Consider the following 21,011-nt stretch of genomic DNA (forward strand, 5'->3'; position numbering starts at 1 on the left):
TCATTTACATTTTAAATGTCATTCCCTTTCCCGATTTTCCCTCCAGAAACCCATTATCCCATCCTCCCTCCACCTGCTTCTATGGGGTGATCCCTCAACCACTCACTTCCAACTTCCCTTCCCCCAACATTCCCCTTCACTGGATCATTGAGCCTTGACAGAACTAAGGGCCTCTTCTCCCATTGATCCCATACAAGGCCATCCTCTGCTACATATGTGGATTGACCCATAGATCCATCCCTGTGTACTCTTAGGATGGTGGTTTAGCCCCTTGGAGCTCTGGAAAATTTGGTTGGTCGATATTGTTACTCTTACGGGTTGCAAACCCCTTCAGCTCCTACAGTCCTTTCCCTAACTCCTCTACTGGGGACCCCATTCTCAGTTCAATGTCTGGCTGCAAGCATCCACCTCTGTATCTGTCAGTCTCTGGCAGAGCTTCTCAGGAGACTGCTATATCAGGTTCCTGTCAGCATGCACTTCTTGGCATCCACAATACTCTCTGGGTTTTGTTTCTGTTCATGGGATGGATCCCCAGGTGCAGAAGTCTCTGGGTGGCCTTTCCTTCAGTCTCTGATCTGCAGTTTGTCTCCATATTTCCTCCTGTGAATGTTTTTGTTCCCCCTTCTAAGAAGGTCTGAACCATTCACACTTCAGTCTTCCTTCTTCATGAGCTTCATATGGTTTGTGAATTGTATCTTGGATATTTTGAGCTTTTGGGCTAATATCCATTTATCAGTGAAGGCATACCATGTGTGTTCTTTTGTGATTGGGTTACCTCACTCAAGATCTTTCTAATTCCATCCATTTGCCTAAGAATTTCATGAAGTCGTTGTTTCTAATAGGTGAGTAGTATTCCATTGTGTAAATGTACCACATTTTCTATATCCATTCCTCTGTCGAAGCCATCAGCTTCTGGGTATTATAAAAAAGGTTGAAAATCACCTAAAGAAATGTTCAACATCCTTAGTCATCAGGGAAATGCAAATCAAAACAACTCTGAAATTCCACCTCGCACCAGTCAGAATCACTAAATCTAAAACTCAGGGGACAGCAGAAGCTGATGAGGTACACGCCTCCATTGTTGGCCGGATTGCAAGCTGGTACAACCACTCTGGAAGCCAATCTGGCATTTCCTCAGAAAATTGGACATAGTACTACCTGAGGACCCAAATATACCACTCTTGGACATATACCCAAAAGATGCTCCAATATCTAAAAATGACACATACTCCACTATTTACATGACTTCTATTTTTATAACCACCTTTCTCTCCTAACCATGCAGACACTCGTCTCTCATTCTTTGTACCCTGCAATGGCTATTAATCTTGTACAAAAATGAAATTCATTCTTCATAACATAGATTTCTTTTACTCCATGAACCCTGTATATTATGTGGAAATACAAGCTTTTGCTGTCATTCCTTGAGCAACAGAAAGTAGTGAGTCCTTTTGTTCTACTGTCTAAAGTTTCCTAAGTTTCCTTTCTGGCCTTTGTCCTAGTGTTGCCATTCCCTTCATGTTCTTTACAAGGTATCTAGAGAAGCATGCCAAACCACATGTAGGTAGAATTTACATATTTATTTATATTCTTCTGTTTTAAATTAGCTTTCCACTCTCCAGCTATATTTTTCTATTTATTCAAACTCATTAAAATATTAAATATCTGTTTTGAGGCAGCCAACGCCTGCAAAATTTCAAAAATAAAATAGTCTAAGGCTCTGTCTGAATTACTCAAAATATGCAAGAAAGTATGTGAACAGACAATGATAATAAGCTATAAATGTCATAAGTGTATGGAGTGTTATATAGGGGTTTGGCTGTGTGAAGGGGATAACAGACCTAGAAGAAAATCTTCATAGCGAAGGAAATGTTATTTTGTAATAGTAATTTGAAGAGGTGATCATCCAGTACCCTATGGGGAAAGGGAATTCAAAAAAAGAAGGTATTTTGACAGAGACCCTAATAACCATGCAAGCTTATATTTATCCAACTTTTAAAAGGTCACAAAAGGGAAAGAAATGTTTTCCTCTCAGAATGGCAGGACAAGGACTTGTATGTCAATGGCCTTGTTGTTTCTGTTTCCAGGAATACAAAATACTGATAGAGTAGGGAAATCATAGAGAATTTATTAAACAGAAGCATATATTTATGCTATCATTTCCTCTGTGATCCATATTTCCATCTCTTCATCCCCCATTAATTCTTTGCCTTTGCCGTGAGTCAAGTTCTTCAGTTTTAGTTTAACTTACTTTAGGCTAATCGCAAATTCTACATTGGATTTAGAGTCTACCTACTTAACCCCCTGACCTAATGCTCTAATGCTTAAACTCACAAGACTCTCCGAACATATCTTCTCACTGAGTAACTTGAGAATCCACATTTAGTTTGCACCCTGCCCTCAGAAATTTTTATACTACAAAAGTTACAAGTATATCCTCACTACTATTGTCTTGCTAATCACCATTCTCCTTGAGTTCTTTTTTACACTAGAGAATAGACTCTCTCTTGACTATACCTTCATTTGCATTCCTCAAAACTGCTTTATTCACTATATTTCTTTGACCACAATATCTGTTTTGTTCTCCATGTTCCTCCACCTATGAGTACTAGAATGGTACTGTATTTCATTCTCTTTTCTTTCCATTTCCACTTCCAAATTATTTTCTGTTGTATGATAGGACCGTGGGAGACTGAAACAAAAAAGCTAATCATCCAAGATAGGGAGTCAGTGACCGACCACATCAACAATATAAACAAAGTCCAGCTTGGTGAATAATGAGTTGGGAGAAAAGCAAAGCATAAATAACTTTAAAGTGCTGCACCAGCAAGGGCCAATCCCAGGATAGATGAAGGCTCTTGAAAGCTGCAGTAAACCAAGACGTCACTTCATACTTGCAAGCAGCTTGAGAGCCTGAAGGGTGTCTCTTCCAGGCACTCAGTTGGTGTGCCTGGATGGTCTGTCTTGTCAGGTTTCTCAGCTGGTCTGAGCCTCTTCTTGGTTGCTCTCCTAGTCCAACAATATCTCTTCTCAATCCTCTATTAGGAACAGAAAGGGCTAATGCATCTGTTCAGTGATTTCCTGAAGCTATTGAGCAGCTTAATTCGTGAGTTTTAATGAAACTCCCTGTAAGGTGAAATAATTCAGCTGAATGAGCTTCCCTCACAGGTGGAAGCCACATTGTGTAACGTAGTTAAGCAAATATCATTGTGTGCACTGTTTTACCTTTGTGATTAAAAGTAAGCACTCTGCATTTGGAGTGAGAGACATCTGAATGCTTATTTTGCCTTAGTGTATGACACTGAAATTTTGTACAAGATTCTGATCCCTTTTCTGATTTACTAAAATGAAAATAATAATTATAAGTGATAAATTCACAAAAAATGCAAAAATTAAATAAGGAACTGTGGTTAAAATGTTTGAAACATCCACAGAAAATTAAGTAAGCTTTTCGTAAAGATACAATATTTTCCATTACAGATGATACATATATGTGTTGCATTTTTCTTTCTGTCTTAATATTTATTACTAGTTAATTTTATAAGAAAAGATGTTTCTTAAATTGAAAATGATCTTAACATATCTTATTTTAAATCTCTTTATTTTGTTTTTTGTTATTTTTGTTTTGTTTTGCCAAACTCTAATCAATATTCTTTAATAATAAAATTATGTTGAAAATCCTTCAGTTGCTTCTTCATTTTCAGTGTGTCAATATCACATGATAATTGGACACATGGTCCCTTTCATTTTTCTGTGGCAGACTACATTAGTGTGAAAATATTTCTGGTTATTTTCCTGACTTTGTGCTAAAAATATATAATTCACAGAAGAGAGTCACTACTTTGTATTATAGTATATAAAAGAGTTAGTAAAGGCTTTTCCTGAAAATAATATTTCTTGAAATTATTTTCATTCCTAGCAAGACCTCCATGGTTCCTCTGCAATAGCTTTAATAATTTCCCTGAGAAACAAAATAGTAAGAAGTTTAACTGAATCCTAACACTTCACAGATTAAGACAGGAAGACCAGTTGAATGTGAACCTAGGGAAACATAGTGAGATCTGTCTTTAAACATAAAATAAGGATTTTAAAGATGGATGAAATTGAAAAGGACATAGGAGAGAAATGAAAGAATGGGGAGAGTTAGGAGAACATAGAATAATGGTCTGAATACCACCCCGAGGATTCTCTTGCATTTATGTTATATAGACAGCATTATATAAGTTTACTTAAGTGAGAATTTACAGTGCGAGATCACTGTAAATACTTCTTGTTCAGAAAACCTATTCAAGGTTAGAATCGGTATTTATCAAGCTAATACCAATAGAGATGTGATTAGTATGAGTTAATAAATAGATCATTTAAATTACAGTGTTCCTGTATTTTTGGTTAATAAGATATTAGAAGACATCTGGAAGTCAGAATAGCATGAGCCCAAAGTGTAGCTCTGTATAAGCAGAATCTGGTTTTCTCAGCAGACAGATACTCTGTGCCTTATAGAACTTGTATAGTTGCCCTTTTTTATTACTGCAATATTACCTTAACGGTAATGAGTATAATATGAGAGCTTGTGTAGTTTAACTAATGATTGGAAAGATGCATAAACACCAGTTATACTGGTTTTTCGTGTTGCTGGTCTTTTAAAACTTTTATTCTTTCACTCTTCCAAACATTTGTGACTATCCTGTCACCCTTTACAGAAAATATTTTCCAGTAGGAAAACAAATCATAAAACCATACTGATCACTGGAGAGAGGGGTGTTCTTCTGTTTTCATGGGTTAAAAATATCGTAACACTAAGTAGCATTTTCCAATTCCATGGCTGTCATGTACAATAATCTTATCCTCTGTTCTTCTCATTTGACAGGAAATGATTTATTTCTTGTAGCAGTCCATGAGCTGGGACATGCTCTAGGGCTGGAGCATTCCAACGACCCAACAGCTATCATGGCACCATTTTACCAGTACATGGAAACAGACAACTTCAAGCTTCCTAATGATGATTTGCAAGGCATCCAGAAGATATATGGTAGGTTCTACTACTCCTGTTTCCCAACACCTAAAGGGCATCCAGAAATCTTGTGCATATTTTCTTAGAGGTACATTCTTGAAGTATATAAAACAGAGAAAAATGAACAAAAAAATGTCCTCCTGCAAAATTCTATCATCAGTCAAGTTGTCAAAAAAATTGATGTATAGATTTCCAAAAGAACTTAATCACTGATGGAGCTTTCTTGCTCAATTTAATGGAAATATACACTCATAAAAATTTAATAATGTGCAATTTAAAATTTAGGTAATATTGTATTACAATAGATGCATAAAGTCATAAAAATAGTTAAAAGTACAAATTTTCACATAATATGTTGAGACTTTTCTTAGCCACTGACAGCTGGTCTTAGTATCTAAAATTCCAGTTTATGGTATGTGTTTTGAGGTCCAGCTGTACTTGTGCATCCTCTTCTTGCTCTCAGGGTGTATAAGACTTTACTGGACATTGTACTGAAAGAATGAAGCAGAGCCCAGAACAGGCAGGCTTCTGCAGGATCGCCGTCCTTCTGGGAATGAATGCCAGGGGTGAAAGGACTGGCTGGCAAAATGCCTTCTCCTAGCATCTTAGTGATGCTAGTATCTATGAGGCAAAAGCCTTTCCTGATGATTCAATGAAACAACTCTCTGAGCAGATCTTAGCTTGTGCATATTTCTTTATTCAGGGTGAGCTTGGACACATACACTATTTTTGTGGGTTAACTAAAAATTATATAGTTTGGGAGAATAGGCTAAAAATATCTATGGGAAGCAAAGAACATAAGCTGACGACTAAGGAAGTATGATACCTCATTAGCATGGGGAGGCATTTCAGGAATCTCAGGTACAGAGCTACATGAATGTCCTCAGGTAGACAGTGGGGATCCAGGATTCCACAGGTAGACAAGAGAAAGCCCCACAGACAAAAGGACTCATCATTATGCACCAAGCTCAGGGCTTTTTGGTACTGTCCGACTTTGAAATTAGCAGCATGGTTTCCCAGCATCTGTTACTTCTATGAAAAACTTTTTAAAGGTAAAGAAATAAGTTATCCAATATAAAAACTTACTGACCACAAAGGCATATTTATTAAATTATAAAGAAAGTAAACAGAAAAGGTATGGACATAAACACCTATGTTTATGAACATATACCATGGACTCTAATATGAGAAACTAACTTTGTTGGTGGTAATATTGTTTTTGCTCGCAGGATTTATTCAGCAAATGCATATTAAGAGAAAGAGAACACACTATCATGAATATTTACTGTGACTATGACCTCCTCAGTACAACTAACTATCTTAGTGAGGACATTTAGTCCACACATTAAAACTTTGACATTCACAGATTACCTGTAGCAGGTATCCTTTAGTATATTAAGTACATGAAGCTCTCAATTTTACATATAATTGCGAGCTATCAGTGTGCCAATAATCAGTATCCAGAAGATGAGATTTGCATTTTAATCAGTGCGATTTAAGTGAACTAATTTGTTTTGTACTCGTTAGTCTTTTCAATTTTAACAGCACAATCATAATCATTCTCATAGGGTCAAAGTAAGTTTGAAATGTATTGGATGGACTGTTACATGATACATGTCACAGAAACAAATCCAAATAGCTTCGATGCTAAGAGATACATTGCCTGTGTGTGACATCAGAAATTCCTCCTGAATGGTTAGCTCAAAAAAGTCGATTTCCCATGACCTCATGAATTATTGTCGAAACTGAGGGCTGTGAAAGATTATCCATTCCATTTCTAAATTTTAAGTGTGAACAACTCTGCATTTATTAGAGAGTGAGAGCATCAATCCCTTGAGGAATGATGGCCAACATCTGTCTCAAATTGTGTGAGGAAACTTTGGCTCAACTTGGAACACTCGTTTTAGAAATACTTTACATTAATATTTCACCACTGGTATGATGATCAGTGGACATTTTAAATTCAGTATTTACGTGAAACACCCAGTTATTCATCAAGACATTTTATTAAAAAAATACCGAGATCAATAAAAGGTTATAAAATATAGTTGGAGACATATGGTAGATTAATCTTTGATTTGTTAGTATTTATCTTTGGAAAATATTTTCATGGAATCAGCCTCTATCAAAGTCCAGGTTTTTTCTTGAATGGAGCTCACAGTTATGAATCTAGCATTTATTCTCATCCATCTTTTTTTTTCTTGAAAAACTTACTTCCAAACAGGTTTTGAGAGCAGCCTTCTTCCAAAAGGGACTGTGTTGAAGCTATAAAATGAAAGTCACTAAAAAAAAATTAACAAAGAAACCATAGTACTAGGGCTGCACCCCATCTTCATACGGACTGTCTGAGACAACCTTGGTAACGGTTGGGTGGGTTTGAGGGGTTGTGTTTTCAGAAAATATACGATCTTAACAACCTCTTAGCTTTGCTTAGTCTGTGCTCTCTGCTGATAAGCGCTTGTTCTCTGTAGCATATTTTCCAGCACTATTCCAGATTTAAGTGAGCCAAGCACTGTCCTCATGTTTTCAAAAGGTCCACCTGACAAGATCCCTCCACCTACAAGACCTCTACCGACAGTGCCCCCTCACCGATCTGTCCCTCCGGCCGACCCAAGGAAAAATGACAGGCCCAAACCTCCTCGACCTCCCACTGGCAGACCTTCCTATCCAGGAGCCAAACCCAACATCTGTGATGGGAACTTCAACACTCTAGCTATTCTTCGAAGGGAGATGTTTGTTTTCAAGGTAGGAGGCCCCGCGATTTATTTTTTTAAGAGAAGATAAAGTATCAAGTGTCGTTTTAGAAAACAAGTTCTCATTCATTCTAACTCTACCTTCCAGGCCCTCACCCAGTTAGGAGTCAAAAAAAAAAAAAAAAATCCTAAAAATCACATGCACAAATGGGCGTCAGTGTCTAGCAGAAGATTGCATGACATTCTATTTTGGGAATGCACTTCTGTCAGCAGGAGCTGAAATGACTGTAAATGTGAAGTTCAAAGTACTGCATGTTATGAAGAGATAAAATAGCAGAATTTAAATCATGAATGGGATTTAATAGCGCCGATTTGCCCGTCAGTTTAGCTACTTCCCAGCATCCTGTTGCGCAGATGCATTACTATATAAACCTTAAAATGATTCTATAATTTCACTTGACAATTACTGCATTGCTTAGCTGTCATTGTTGGGTCTGTCATTGTCACGGTCATTGTTGTTGTTGTCGTTTTCCTTTTGTCGTTTTGTTTGTGGTTCCCTGCTGTCCATTTTAGGTAAATCTCTAGTCGTCCATCACTTCCAATTTGTAGAACTTGGGTTGTTTGTTTGTTTGTTTGTCCCTAGGCAGGATACTTAATTTGTATTTGCGATTACAAACTATCAAATAACATTTTTACATTTGAAAAATGTGCTTGAGCAAGTTCTTTTATTATCAACGACACAATGAGACGTACATGAAACGAGAAAATAGGTGTATATGCATTAACATGAAAATTAGCTGATTTGTTTTACACAGTTTTAAATGCTAAAATCGTCAAGAAAAATAAAATCAGAATTTAAAAATCTGGAATACTGAATTTTAAATATATAACAAAAATATTATTCCAATATGTATAAAGTACTTGATTTCATTTCAATATGTTAATAAGCTTAGATACAGTTGCTAAAGGAAAATCCTACTTTAATTATGCATGTATGCACACATCTCTATATGTGTTTCTGTCATTGTTCCTTGTGATGATTCCCAAAGTCACTCATCTTTTTTTTTAAATAATGTTATCGTACATTTGTATAAAATTCAGTAATATTAACAATTTATAGTGACCACGATGTACGATAAATTCAGTCTTCATAATTCACCATAATTCACCATTATTCCCGGTTGTGTTGTGGTTAAGCTTCAACACACTATTGAAAAGAAAAAAAGAAATAAAATACAGCAATTTGTTGATTCTATATTACCAGGATTTTGGTTTTACTGCTTATCTAAATTCCCACAGTGCAGTATAGCTTTTTTTACCTTTATAAAATAAAATTTTCATAGTGTCACCATTATCTAAAAATAATGCATTCTTCTTTGCTATTTCTGTCTGCATTCTTTCTTTATTATTTCTGTGTGTCTAAACAAACTGGTCTTCTGAGCCAAGAGCTATATCTACATTAATCTATATATCTATCAACAAAATGAAATCCACCTCATCATTCCCCTGCACACTGTACTACTCAGGGCGTGCACTAAGGTGATGAAGAAAGGCCTGTATAGGCTCTGCTTCCTGGAATCAGAAGCAAAAGAAAAAAATAGTAGACTGGGGTCTCTAATATAAGGCAATGATAACTACTCTCAATATCGTAAAAGTTATAACTTAAACTTCTTCCCTAATTGTCTATCTCACCTTAGATTCTTTACAAAAACTCCATAAGAAAAAGGGTTCCTGAAATAAATATGAAATAAATCTGAAATAACATCATCTGAAGAGGAGTGTAGTCTTTCATTTTAACAACTTTCTTAATAGTACTGACATTTACAGCCTCTATATTTACTATATTTATCGTTCTCTCTCTCTCACTCTCTCTTTCTCTCTCTCTCTTTCTCTCTCTCTCTTTCTCTCTCTCTCTCTCTCTCTCTCTCTCTCTCTCTCACACACACACACACACACACACACACACACACGCACGCGCGCGTGCTTAGGATGCTTTGTTAAGCAACATTAATGTGTGAGTACAAACTGCTCTCCTATCTATGTCCTGTTCATATAACTGGAAAGAAAAGGTCGACATCAATGTACATACCATGAATATGCAAACATAGAAGTCATAACATGCCTGCAAAGAGATAGTTTAGGAATTTAATCCAACTGGAAGTTTTACTGACTTAGCAGTTTGAATTAATTTTTAGAACAAGCAGACTTTTTTCAAGAACATTGAATATGTAACAGCTTTTATTCCATTGAAAAGAGTGGGCATGATAGCTTCTGAACCAAAGATCTTTGGGCTCTAAATTGGATGTAAATAGTGTGAGGTTGAGGTGGAAAGCACAATGGAAGCTTAGCTGTTCTTAATCAAAGCCTAAACTGATTGGATAATCAACGTGTCTGGTTGAATACTAGCCATGAACAACACAGCCACACTACAAATTCAATACTATTCTTTGTCCTACCAGAAAACATAAATTCAGATAATTCAAGTCATTTGTAATCCTTCAATAACTGTAAAGAGTTATTGAACTCTACTTTCTTATATAAGGAGGTATATACATCTATTCGAATCCAGAGCTTCCAACTCAGTTTTCTACTACCTGGAAAATGACAAAATGTTCCAGAGTAAAGTTTTACTTCACCCTCTATTTTAAAGTTGGAAATACTGAAGACATATTTATTGTCCTCCCACTGTACAATCTCTTAGGGGCTGACAGTGTTGTACTACATAAAACAGGTTAGTGTCTTCTTCCTTAGAGTTTTCATTCAAATTTTCAAGGTGAACAGTTTGGATATGAAATGTCTACTACAGGCTTTTGTGTTTGACTGTGTTTCCAGATGGTGATATCATTTTGGGAGGATGTGGAAACATTAGATCTGTGGCCTAGCTGGCCAAATGTATCCACATGGGTGAACCTGGCAGGTGGCATTCATTTTTGCTTCGAAACATATAATTTCTTCCTGGTTAGCCACAATGCGCATGAGCCTCTGTCACCTGCAGCAAATCCCCAGCTGCCAATGAGAGAGAGCCAATAGCATTTACACTCTCCATGAGGTACTCTCTGAGGCCCCTGGCTAGAATAAGTCTTCCTCATTCAATTGCTTCTGTCAGGTGTCTACCATAGTGATAAAAAAGTAACTAACAGAGAGGACTGCACATGTAGGCTCTCGGTATGAGTGTTATGAAAACACATGGGAGCCAAAGTGATGCTTTGTGATTGACAGGCAGTCTGCTAATTTCTCCCTTTGTGCTGTAGATATTTAACCTATATGATATGACCTTAGCCATTACACCAGTGTCAATGCTCTCTGTATCTAACCTTCCTACTTGATACCTTCATATCTCAGGAGCCCTTCAAATATAATGAAGAATGGTATTATTTAATATTACTCTTTCTTATGATGCATGATTTTCTATGTATTTGCTTTATTATAAACCAGAGACCTCATTATTCCATTACGTCTCCTTTTGTACACCCAAGTCTCCCTTATTTCAGTGCCTAGTGGCTTCTCTTATGAAGCCTCAGGTATTCCATTCTTTAAGTCAGTATCCCTGCAGGAAACTCAGATCCTGAGTGCCTATTCTGGCCAAAGTTGTTCTGGTTATTTTTCTGGCTGTTCCGTGAATCTGTGTAACATGTTGGTTTGTTTCTCTAATCATTGCCTTTGTTGCATGTTCTGGACTAGATGATGCCCACTTAGTCCATTTGCATTCACCCCTAGTGAGCAGGAATTCAAATGTGGCAACTCATTCAACAGAAGTTAGTATATACCATAGGAGAAAAAATGAAATAATGAATGTTTTCTACTTTATTTTCGAAAACCCCACTAAATTTATTTAATTGCTTATTTACTGGTATTTCATTCATCGCATTGTATGTGTGGAGGTCAGAGTCCAAGGGTTAAAACTCAGGTGTGACTCGGACTTTTTTCTCCCTATTCCTTGTCTTCTTTTTCTTATATTTAAAATTTTTAATGAGCATTAATAGACTTCAATTCTATATGTATGTTTTTAATAATACCACCACCACGAACAAACAAAATCTATATGTATACAAAAAGCAATAAAAAGCATGATTATTACCTCATTAGAAAGAATTCTTCCTGGGCTATAGAGATGGCTTCCAGAGGTCCTGACTTCAAATCGCAGCAACCACCTGGTGGCTCATAACCCTCTGAAATGAGATCTGATGCCCTCTTCTGGTATGTCTGAAGACAGCTACAGTGTACTTACATATAATAAATAAATAAATCTTTTTTACAACAAGAAATTTACTATAGATCATTTTGTTTGCTAGTTTTCTCTCCTAGGATTCAATATCATCTTCTCATTTACAGAGAATTATTCTAGGACAGGGTTGTAACTGGAAGATGTGTGTGTGTGTGTGTGTGTGTGTGTGTGTGTGTGAGCGTATGCAGGTGTGTAAACACTCACGTGTGTTCCATATTGATACATGAATCAGAAAACTATACCCTGCTGCTTCATAATCTTTGGGGACCATAAAGCCACCTAAGACAAGCAATGAAGATCAAAGAAACATGTCAAAGAACAGGCAAAACATAACAGTACCCTAAGATACATTGGTACCTGAAGACTGTCACTTGCATTCACTGAGCTGAGCTCACAGTAGCCGGATATAGTTGGGAACATGACATATGCCTTTGTCTTTTAACTGGAACATGCTGACATTGTTTGTCTTCATTTCAGGGTGAAGGAAATTACCAACAAATTTGAATGAGGTTATATGAATTAAGTTTCAATTATAAAAAATTAAATTGCATTTGGAAGAGTGCAATGGTAGCTGTAGTTTTTAAATCACGAGATTTAAAATAGAAAGAAACATCATTTCCTTCACATAAGAAGACAGGTTCTATTAACTGATCACTTCATTGTGTCAAGCATGAGAAGCAAACGTCTGTCGGCTCTAACATGAAGCCAACATGAAGAGTGAACTATAGTCAGTGCAGAGTGAAGACTCATTGCCTTAGATCCGGAGCTAGCTCATAATGTACAGGACAGCAAACCAAAGTAGATATCATTGGGGTCCATTTAAGTGGGTTTTTTTTAATTCTTGAGATTTGCATCCATATGTACAATGAGGTATGATAACATCCACTCCCAACTATGCCAGTAGTAGCTCTTACTGAAGCTGTATATCTTCTTATTTAATAACCTTGTCAATGGCTCGCCAATAAGAGGTGGGACATGGAGAGACCTACCTTATCGATGCTGGAATTTTCAGCGGTCTTGACCTTGTACAGATAGCCATAGCTGCTGTAAATTCATAAGAGCCCCAGCCATGCTGTATCAATATGCTTCATTCCCAACACTTCTCCTCTTCATCCTTCTCTAACTCTTGAATTGTAAATGCTCTGTCCAATTTGTATCATTCATCACAATCTTATTTTGCTCACAACTGGTTATCTTAATAGATGTCACCTATGTAAATATATTGAGGAGTTCCAAATAAGTACAAAGAGGAATCCAATTTCATTTTTAAAAATTGCTTTTATTTTATCTGGTCATTTTCCTAAAGTGGACATGTTCTTACTGAAAAGAAGAGATGAAGATAGAGGAGGAAATATATTGAAACATGAGAACTCAGCCTCAATATATTTTCATATTTTATAGTAATGTGATTCAATCCTTCAAGTAGTCCATAGTGAACCTCTTAACATGTTGATCTAAGAAAATTAAACTTTCTTTCTTTATTACCATCCTATATCAATTCTTGACACCTTACCTCACACTTCACCTTACATATAATATCCTCTAATTTCCTGATTTTCCGTGTTTTCCTGTTTTTCCTTCTTTCTCTGCTTTGCCTTTTCCCGGCTTGACTGTTTATCTCTAATACAGTGTGTCATTGGTATTTAAAGGATGTGTATCTCATTCAGGGACTGCTTCAAGAGAAAACCTTTCTCCCCAGTACAGAAAAAGTTAAGATTTTTCTCTTCTCTCCAGGATTTAGTCCAGAGTCCACCCAACTCCTATGATTGTTCTCCTTTTATTTTGCTCTTTCACTCAGTCCTTCATCCCATTTTTTTGTCCATTCTGTGATTCCTCTAGTGTACCAGGTTGCAAGTTTCTGAATTAACTACTTGTGGCTCTCTGTTCCTCTGTGTTCATCCCCTGAATACTGTGCTCATTCTTAATTCTTATTCTCAGTGTTACTACTTAGATTACATCCAGCTGAGCCTGGGGCATGGTGCAGGATGGATTTCTGGCAGTCCTGCAGATCACATAATAGGCAAGGTTAAATTCTTAAATGATGAGAAGGATTAGTTTAACGCAGTGTCAAAACACACAAAATTGTATTCAATAGTGGTGTAGCACGGGTAAATCTCAGATTGCATTGATCCAAATATTAATTTGGTACTGCCTATCATGTAGCATCAGGATACTGAAATAATGTCTCAGCTCATACATAACTAAAGTTAGGACAATCTATGCAGAAAATTAATTGTAATTTCTTTCTGGTACAAAATCATAATATTCTATCTTTGAAAAGCCTTTAAACATGCAACTGGAATTTAGTGGAAAGCTGCACTTTTAATCACTATTAACTGATGTTCAAGATCAGTTTATTTATTCTTGCTTCACAATTTTCTGTTGCATGGTTTCTTTCTGGTGTTCCCTGTCTAATCTGTAAAGGAAAGTACATGGATATTCTTCAGAAGGAAGGATTTGTACACCTGACTTTCCAAATTCTTTCTCAGTCAATGATTTCCTTTTAGAAAATGAAAAAATGCTGTTTATATTTGGATACTTGCCTTAGAGAAACTCAAACAATCTTACCTATGTAAAGCATATGTTAATATAGGACTATTATATAAATTTTTTAAGATTAAGTTGGTTTTTCAAGTATTCATTATTTTGATATAAAATTTCTTCTCATGAGGAGACATAAGCAATATCTACTTATCTTAGGGCCTAATGACAAGCACAATCCCACAAAAGTTAATTCTGGCACAATTAGGATTGTTCTTACAAGGATATGGGCACCCCTTTCTTCATTGTCCAGATTTGGAATGTTTTACCTAGTATCAGAAATGAGGGTTTCACCATAACTGCATGAAGGGAATCCCCACTCTAGACCTTACACAAACACACACACACACACACACACACACACACACATACACACACACACACACACACACACACATACACTAGTTCTAGTCTCTATCCCAGGCCATGTATGAGGGTGCCAATTGATATAGAGCAGTCGGAAGTCTAGCTCAGAAGATCCTTTGCCCAGGGCAACCTAAATCTGCTTGGTGCAGAGGACAGCAACACAGGACAAGATCTATGTACATAGTCAATGTAGTTACACAAAAATACTTTCTGAAAGAATATTATTGTTCAATGTGTAAACCTTTCAGTCTGTAGCCATGTTAATTCCACTGTTCTAAATTTACATAGAATCTATATAAACTCAGTGTCAAATATAACTTTTTCTGATCTATGTATTAAATATAATTTATAATCTATCAAGCTGGAATAGCCACACTGGGGATCAGTCTGGAGGTTCCTCAGAAAATTGGACATCGTACTACCTGAGGACCCAGTTATACCACTCCAGGGCATATACCCAAAAGATGCTCAAACATATAACAAGGACACATGCTCCACTATGTTCATTGCAGTCTTGTTTATAATAGCTAGAAGCTGGAAGGAAACCCAGATGTCCCTCAACAGAGGAATGGATACAGAAAATGTGGTACATTTACACAATGGAATACTACACAACTATTAAAAACAATGACTTCATGAAATTCGTATGCAAATGGATGGAAGTAGAAAATTTCATCCTGAGTGAGTTAACCCAATCACAAAAGAATACAAATAGTATGCCCTCACTAATAAGTGGATATTAGCCCAAGAGTTCAGAATACCCAAGGTACAATTCACAAACCATATGAAGCTCAAGAAGAAGGATGACCTAAATGCAGAGGCTTCAGTCTTTCTTAGAAGGGGGACAAAATGCTCACTGGAAGTAGAGGGTGAGAGGGATTTGGGAGGAAGAAAAAAGGGGGAGAGGAAAAGGGGGCAGGATCAGGTATGGGAGGAGACAGGGATGATATACAGAAGGTCAAGTATTTAAACAGAGATGTGTAGCAATGGGGGATAGGGAAATGGGGGTAGCCAGCAGCAAGTCCCAGATGCCCTGAAGAGGCTCCCAGAACACAACAGGAATGAGATTAGCTGAAATGCCCAACAAAGCGAAGGGAGAACCTGTAGAGACTATATCCAAAGGTTAGGCAAGGCCCCTGGTTGAAGGATGGGACCACCATGGCTCCTGTCTAAAGGAAATAGAGGGACAAAGTGTGGAGCAAAGAAAAGGCCATCCAGACACTGCCCCACCTGGGGATCCATCCCATATAAAGACACCAAACTCAGACACTATTGCTGATGCAAGGAAGTGCTTGCTGACAGGAGCATGATAAAGCTGTCTCCTGAGAGGCTTTGCCAGAGCCTGACAAATACAGAGGCAAATGCTAGCAGGAAACCATTGATCTGAGAATAGGGTCCCCATTAAAGGAGTTAGAGAAAGGATTGAAGGAGCTGAAGGGGTTTGCAACCCCATAGGAAGAACAGCCTATGAACAATAATGTCAAACAGCCAGACCACTCCAGAGCTCCCAGGGACTAAACCAGCAACGAAAGAGTACACATGGAGGGACCCATGGCTCAGGCCACACATGTAACAGAGGATGGCATTGTCTGGCATCAATAGTAGGACAGGCCTTTGGTCCTGTGAAGGCTTGATTTCCCCAGTGGATGGGAATGCCAGGGCGGTGAGGTACTAGTGGGCAAGTTGGGGGATGTGATAGAGGGGTTCTGGAAGGAAAATGTGGCAAAGGAGATAACATTTGAAATGTAAACACAAAAAATATCCAATAAAACAAATTTTCAAAGAAAATGCTCATTTTCTCAATTCATGGACCTGAAAATTTACATTCATTTATGTAATATATATAATAAGTTTAGCTTCAAGATTTTTAGTAAACATGTAAAATATAATTTTTTATGAAAGAATTTTCCAAAAGCATTCTTTCTAAATATTTGAAATATCTGAGTTTCTCAGTTTTCTCCCCTTAACAGTTTACATCTGAAGTTCCCCTCTAGACTTGCGGCTTAGTGACAGCTTGGGGAGATGACTGGAGATGAAGGAGATGATGCTAGTTCATAATTGGCAGTGTGATCCATGGCTAGAACCAGAGATTTGTAGTCTCCTTTGGAGGGGATCCGGCATAGTCGGATTCCAGGAGAGAGGATGTCTTTGCTCAGACATGTTCTTCTCTTTCCTGATCACGAAACTTCCAACCCCTTCACTCCTTGACATGTTCACCATGATGCTATTCTCATGCATGTGGCAAAGTCATCATGGATGTACCTGTGACACTGTGCTCTTAAAGTTTTCTTCCCATTTTGCTGTTCAGTAATTTGTCTCAGTGATTTTCAAATCATTTGAAACACTATATCTCCTGTGTCTGTAGGGAGTTAAATTTTACTGCTTCTATGACCACTTTAATTGTAAACATACGGTGTTATGATCATCATTGCAACTTTTTAGCTATTTAAAATGGCTTAAAAATTACACCCAAGTCTTTCAAATTTGTTAGAGCATTTAATTATCTTCATGTTCATATGTATGCATACTTAGAATACACAATGAATATAACTGTAATCATCACTAAAGTATGTGACTTACTAAAATGTTGCATAATATTCATTTAAGACGGGTTTAGTGCAGAATTCTATCAGACCTTCATAGAAGACCTCATACCAATATTATCCAAACTATTCCACAAAATTGAAACAGGTGGATCACTACCGAATTCCTTCTATGAAGCCACAATTACTCTTTTACCTAAACCACACAAAGACACAACAAAGAAAGAGAACTTCAGACCAATTTCCCTTATGAATATCGACACAAAAATACTCAATAAAATTCTGGCAAACCGAATCCAAGAGCATATCAAAACAATCATCCACCATGATCAAGTAGGCTTCATCCCAGGCATGCAGGGATGGTTTAATATATGGAAAACCATCAAGGTGATCCATTATATAAACAAACTGAAAGAGCAAAACCACATGATCATTTCATTAGATGCTGAGAAAGCATTTGACAAAATTCAACACCCCTTCATGATAAAGTCCTGGAAAGAATAGGAATTCAAGGCCCATACCTAAACATAATAAAAGCCATATAGAGCAAACCAGTTGCTAACATTAAACTAAAAGGAGAGAAACTTGAAGCAATCCCACTAAAATCAGGGACTAGACAAGGCTGCCCACTCTCTCCCTACTTATTCAATATAGTTCTTGAAGTTCTAGCCAGAGCAATCAGACAGCAAAAGGAGGTCAAGAAGATACAGATCGGAAAAGAAGAAGTCAAAATATCACTATTCGCAGATGATATGATAGTATATTTAAGTGATCCCAAAAGTTCTACCAGCGAACTAGTAAAGCTGATAAACAACTTCAGCAAAGTGGCTGGGTATAAAATTAACTCAAATAAATCAGTAGCCTTCCTCTACACAAAAGAGAAACAAGCCAGGAAAGAAATTAGGGAAACGACACCCTTCATAATAGACCCAAATAATATAAAGTACCTCGGTGTGACTTTACCCAAGCAAGTAAAAGATCTCTACAATAAGAATTTCAAGACTCTGAAGAAAGAAATTGAAGAAGACCTCAGAAGATGGAAAGATCTCCCATGCTCATGGATTGGCAGGATTAATATAGTAAAAATGGCCATTTTACCAAAAGCAATCTAGAGATTCAATGCAATCCCCATCAAAATACCAATCCAATTCTTCAAAGAGCTAGACAGAATAATTTGCAAATTCATCTGGAATAACAAAAAACCAGGATAGCTAAAACTATCCTCAACAATAAAAGGACTTCAGGGGGAATCACTATCCCTGAACTCAAGCAGTATTACAGAGCAATAGTGATAAAAACTGCATGGTATTGGTACAGAGACAGACAGATAGACCAATGGAACAGAATTGAAGACCCAGAAATGAACCCACACACCTATGGGCACTTGATTTTTGACAAAGGAGCCAAAACCATCCAATGGAAAAAAGATAGCCTTTTCAGCAAATGGTGCTGGTTCAACTGGAGGTCAATGTGTAGAAGAATGTAGATCGATCCATGCTTATCACCCTGTACAAAGCTTAAGTCCAAGTGGATCAAGGACCTCCACATCAAACCAGATACACTCAAAATAATAGAAGAAAAACTAGGGCAGCGTCTTGAACACATGGGCACTGGAAAAAATTTCCTGAACAAAACACCAATGGCTTATGCTCTAAGATCAAGAATCGACAAATGGGATCTCATAAAACTGCAAAGCTTCTGTAAGGCAAAGGACACTGTGGTTAGGACAAAATGGCAACCAACAGATTGGGAAAAGATCTTTACCAATCCTACAACAGATAGAGGCCTTATATCTAAAATATACAAAGAACTCAAGAAGTTAGCCTGCAGGGAGACAAATAACCCTATTAAAAAATGGGGTTCAGAGCTAAACAAAGAATTCACAGCTGAGGAATGCCGAATGGCTGAGAAACACCTAAAGAAATGTTCAACATCTTTAGTCATAAGGGAAATGCAAATCAAAACAACCCTGAGATTTCACCTCACACCAGTGAGAATGGCTAAGATCAAAAACTCAGTCAACAGCAGATGCTGGCGAGGATGTGGAGAAAGAGGAACACTCCTCCATTGTTGGTGGGATTGCAGACTGGTAAAACCATTCTGGAAATCAGTCTGGAGGTTCCTCAGAAAATTGGACATTGAACTGCCTGAGGATCCAGCTATACCTCTCTTGTGCATATATAGAAAAGATGCCCAAACATATAACAAAGACACATGCTCCACTATGTTCATAGCATCCTTATTTATAATAGCCAGAAGCTGGAAAGAACCCAGATGCCCTTCAACAGAGGAATGGATACAGAAAATGTGGTACATCTACACAATGGAATATTACTCAGCTATCCAAAACAATAACTTTATGAAATTCGTAGGCAAATGGTTGGAACTGGAAAATATCATCCTGAGTGAGGTAACCCATTCACAGAAAAACACACATGGTATGTACTCATTGATAAGTGGCTATTAGCCCAAATGCTTGAATTACCCTAGATGCCTAGAACAAATGAAACTTAAGACAGATGATCAAAATGTGAATGCTTCACTCCTTCTTTAAAAGGGGAACAAGAATACCCTTGGCAGGGAATAGAGAGGCAAAGATTAAAACAGACACAGAAGAAACACCCATTCAGAGCCTGCCCCACATGTGGCCCATACATATACAGCCACCCAATTAGACAAGATGGATGAAGCAAAGAAGTAAAGGCCGACAGGAGCCGGATATAGATCTCTCCTGAGAGACACACCCAGAATACAGCAAATACAGAGGCGAATACAGCAAATACAGAGGCGAATGACAGCAGCAAACCACTGAATTGAGAATAGGACCCCCGTTGAAGGAATCAGAGAAAGAACTGGAAGAGCTCGAAGGGGCTCGATACCCCCTGTGAACAACAATGCCAAGCAACCAGAGCTTCCAGGGACTAAGCCACTACCTAAAGACTATACATGGACTGACCCTGGACTCTGACCTCATAGGTAGCAATGAATATCCTCGTAAGAGCACCAGTGGAAGTGGAAGCCCTGGGTCCTGCTAAGACTGAACCTCCAGTGAACTAGATTGTTGGGGGGAAGGCGGCAATGGGGGGAGGATGGGGAGGGGAACACACATACAGAAGGGGAGGGAGAGGGATTAGGGGGATGGTGCCCGGAAACCGGGAAAGGGAATAACACTCGAAATGTAAATAAAAAATACTCAAGTTAATAAAAAAATAATAAATAAATAAAATAAAAATTAATGACTTAAAAAAACAAAAAAAAAACATTTATACACATAAAACTTTGGAAAGACATAGAGAAGAATAATTGTTGTTTTAATGTCCTAATAACCAGGTAGATTGAATAAATAAATTTCTTGGCAAAATTAAGCCAATCATATAATTCAGGTTAAATACAAATGCCTGGTATAATTGTGGCATACAGTAAATACTTACCTACTGAATAGTATCTTTGCTTATCACTCTGTTCCTTGAATTTGAATTCCATGAGGAGGGTTTCAAGAGTCTTATTCAATATTCTAACCTAATGCTCAGAATAGTTTTTTTAAATTATTACATCATATTTTATTTTTAAATGAGATCATTATGTGAGATATAACAAAATTTTAATTATGTAAATTCAAATGAATCAAGTAA

At 37.3% G+C, this 21,011-nt stretch overlaps 1 protein-coding gene across 2 annotated transcripts in view; it reads left to right on the plus strand.

Annotated features, from left to right (window-relative positions):
- The window catches only part of Mmp16 (matrix metallopeptidase 16), a 243,988-nt gene that overhangs the window by 158,863 nt on the left and 64,114 nt on the right, over window positions 1-21,011 (plus strand). For both annotated transcript variants that reach the window (NM_080776.3, XM_039110732.2), the window contains 2 exon segments: window positions 4,868-5,029; window positions 7,545-7,756. In NM_080776.3, the coding sequence (NP_542954.2) occupies window positions 4,868-5,029; window positions 7,545-7,756 (374 nt within the window).

The sequence above is a fragment of the Rattus norvegicus genome, chromosome 5 (genome assembly GCF_036323735.1).
Source record: "Rattus norvegicus strain BN/NHsdMcwi chromosome 5, GRCr8, whole genome shotgun sequence".
Classification (NCBI taxonomy): domain Eukaryota; kingdom Metazoa; phylum Chordata; class Mammalia; order Rodentia; family Muridae; genus Rattus; species Rattus norvegicus.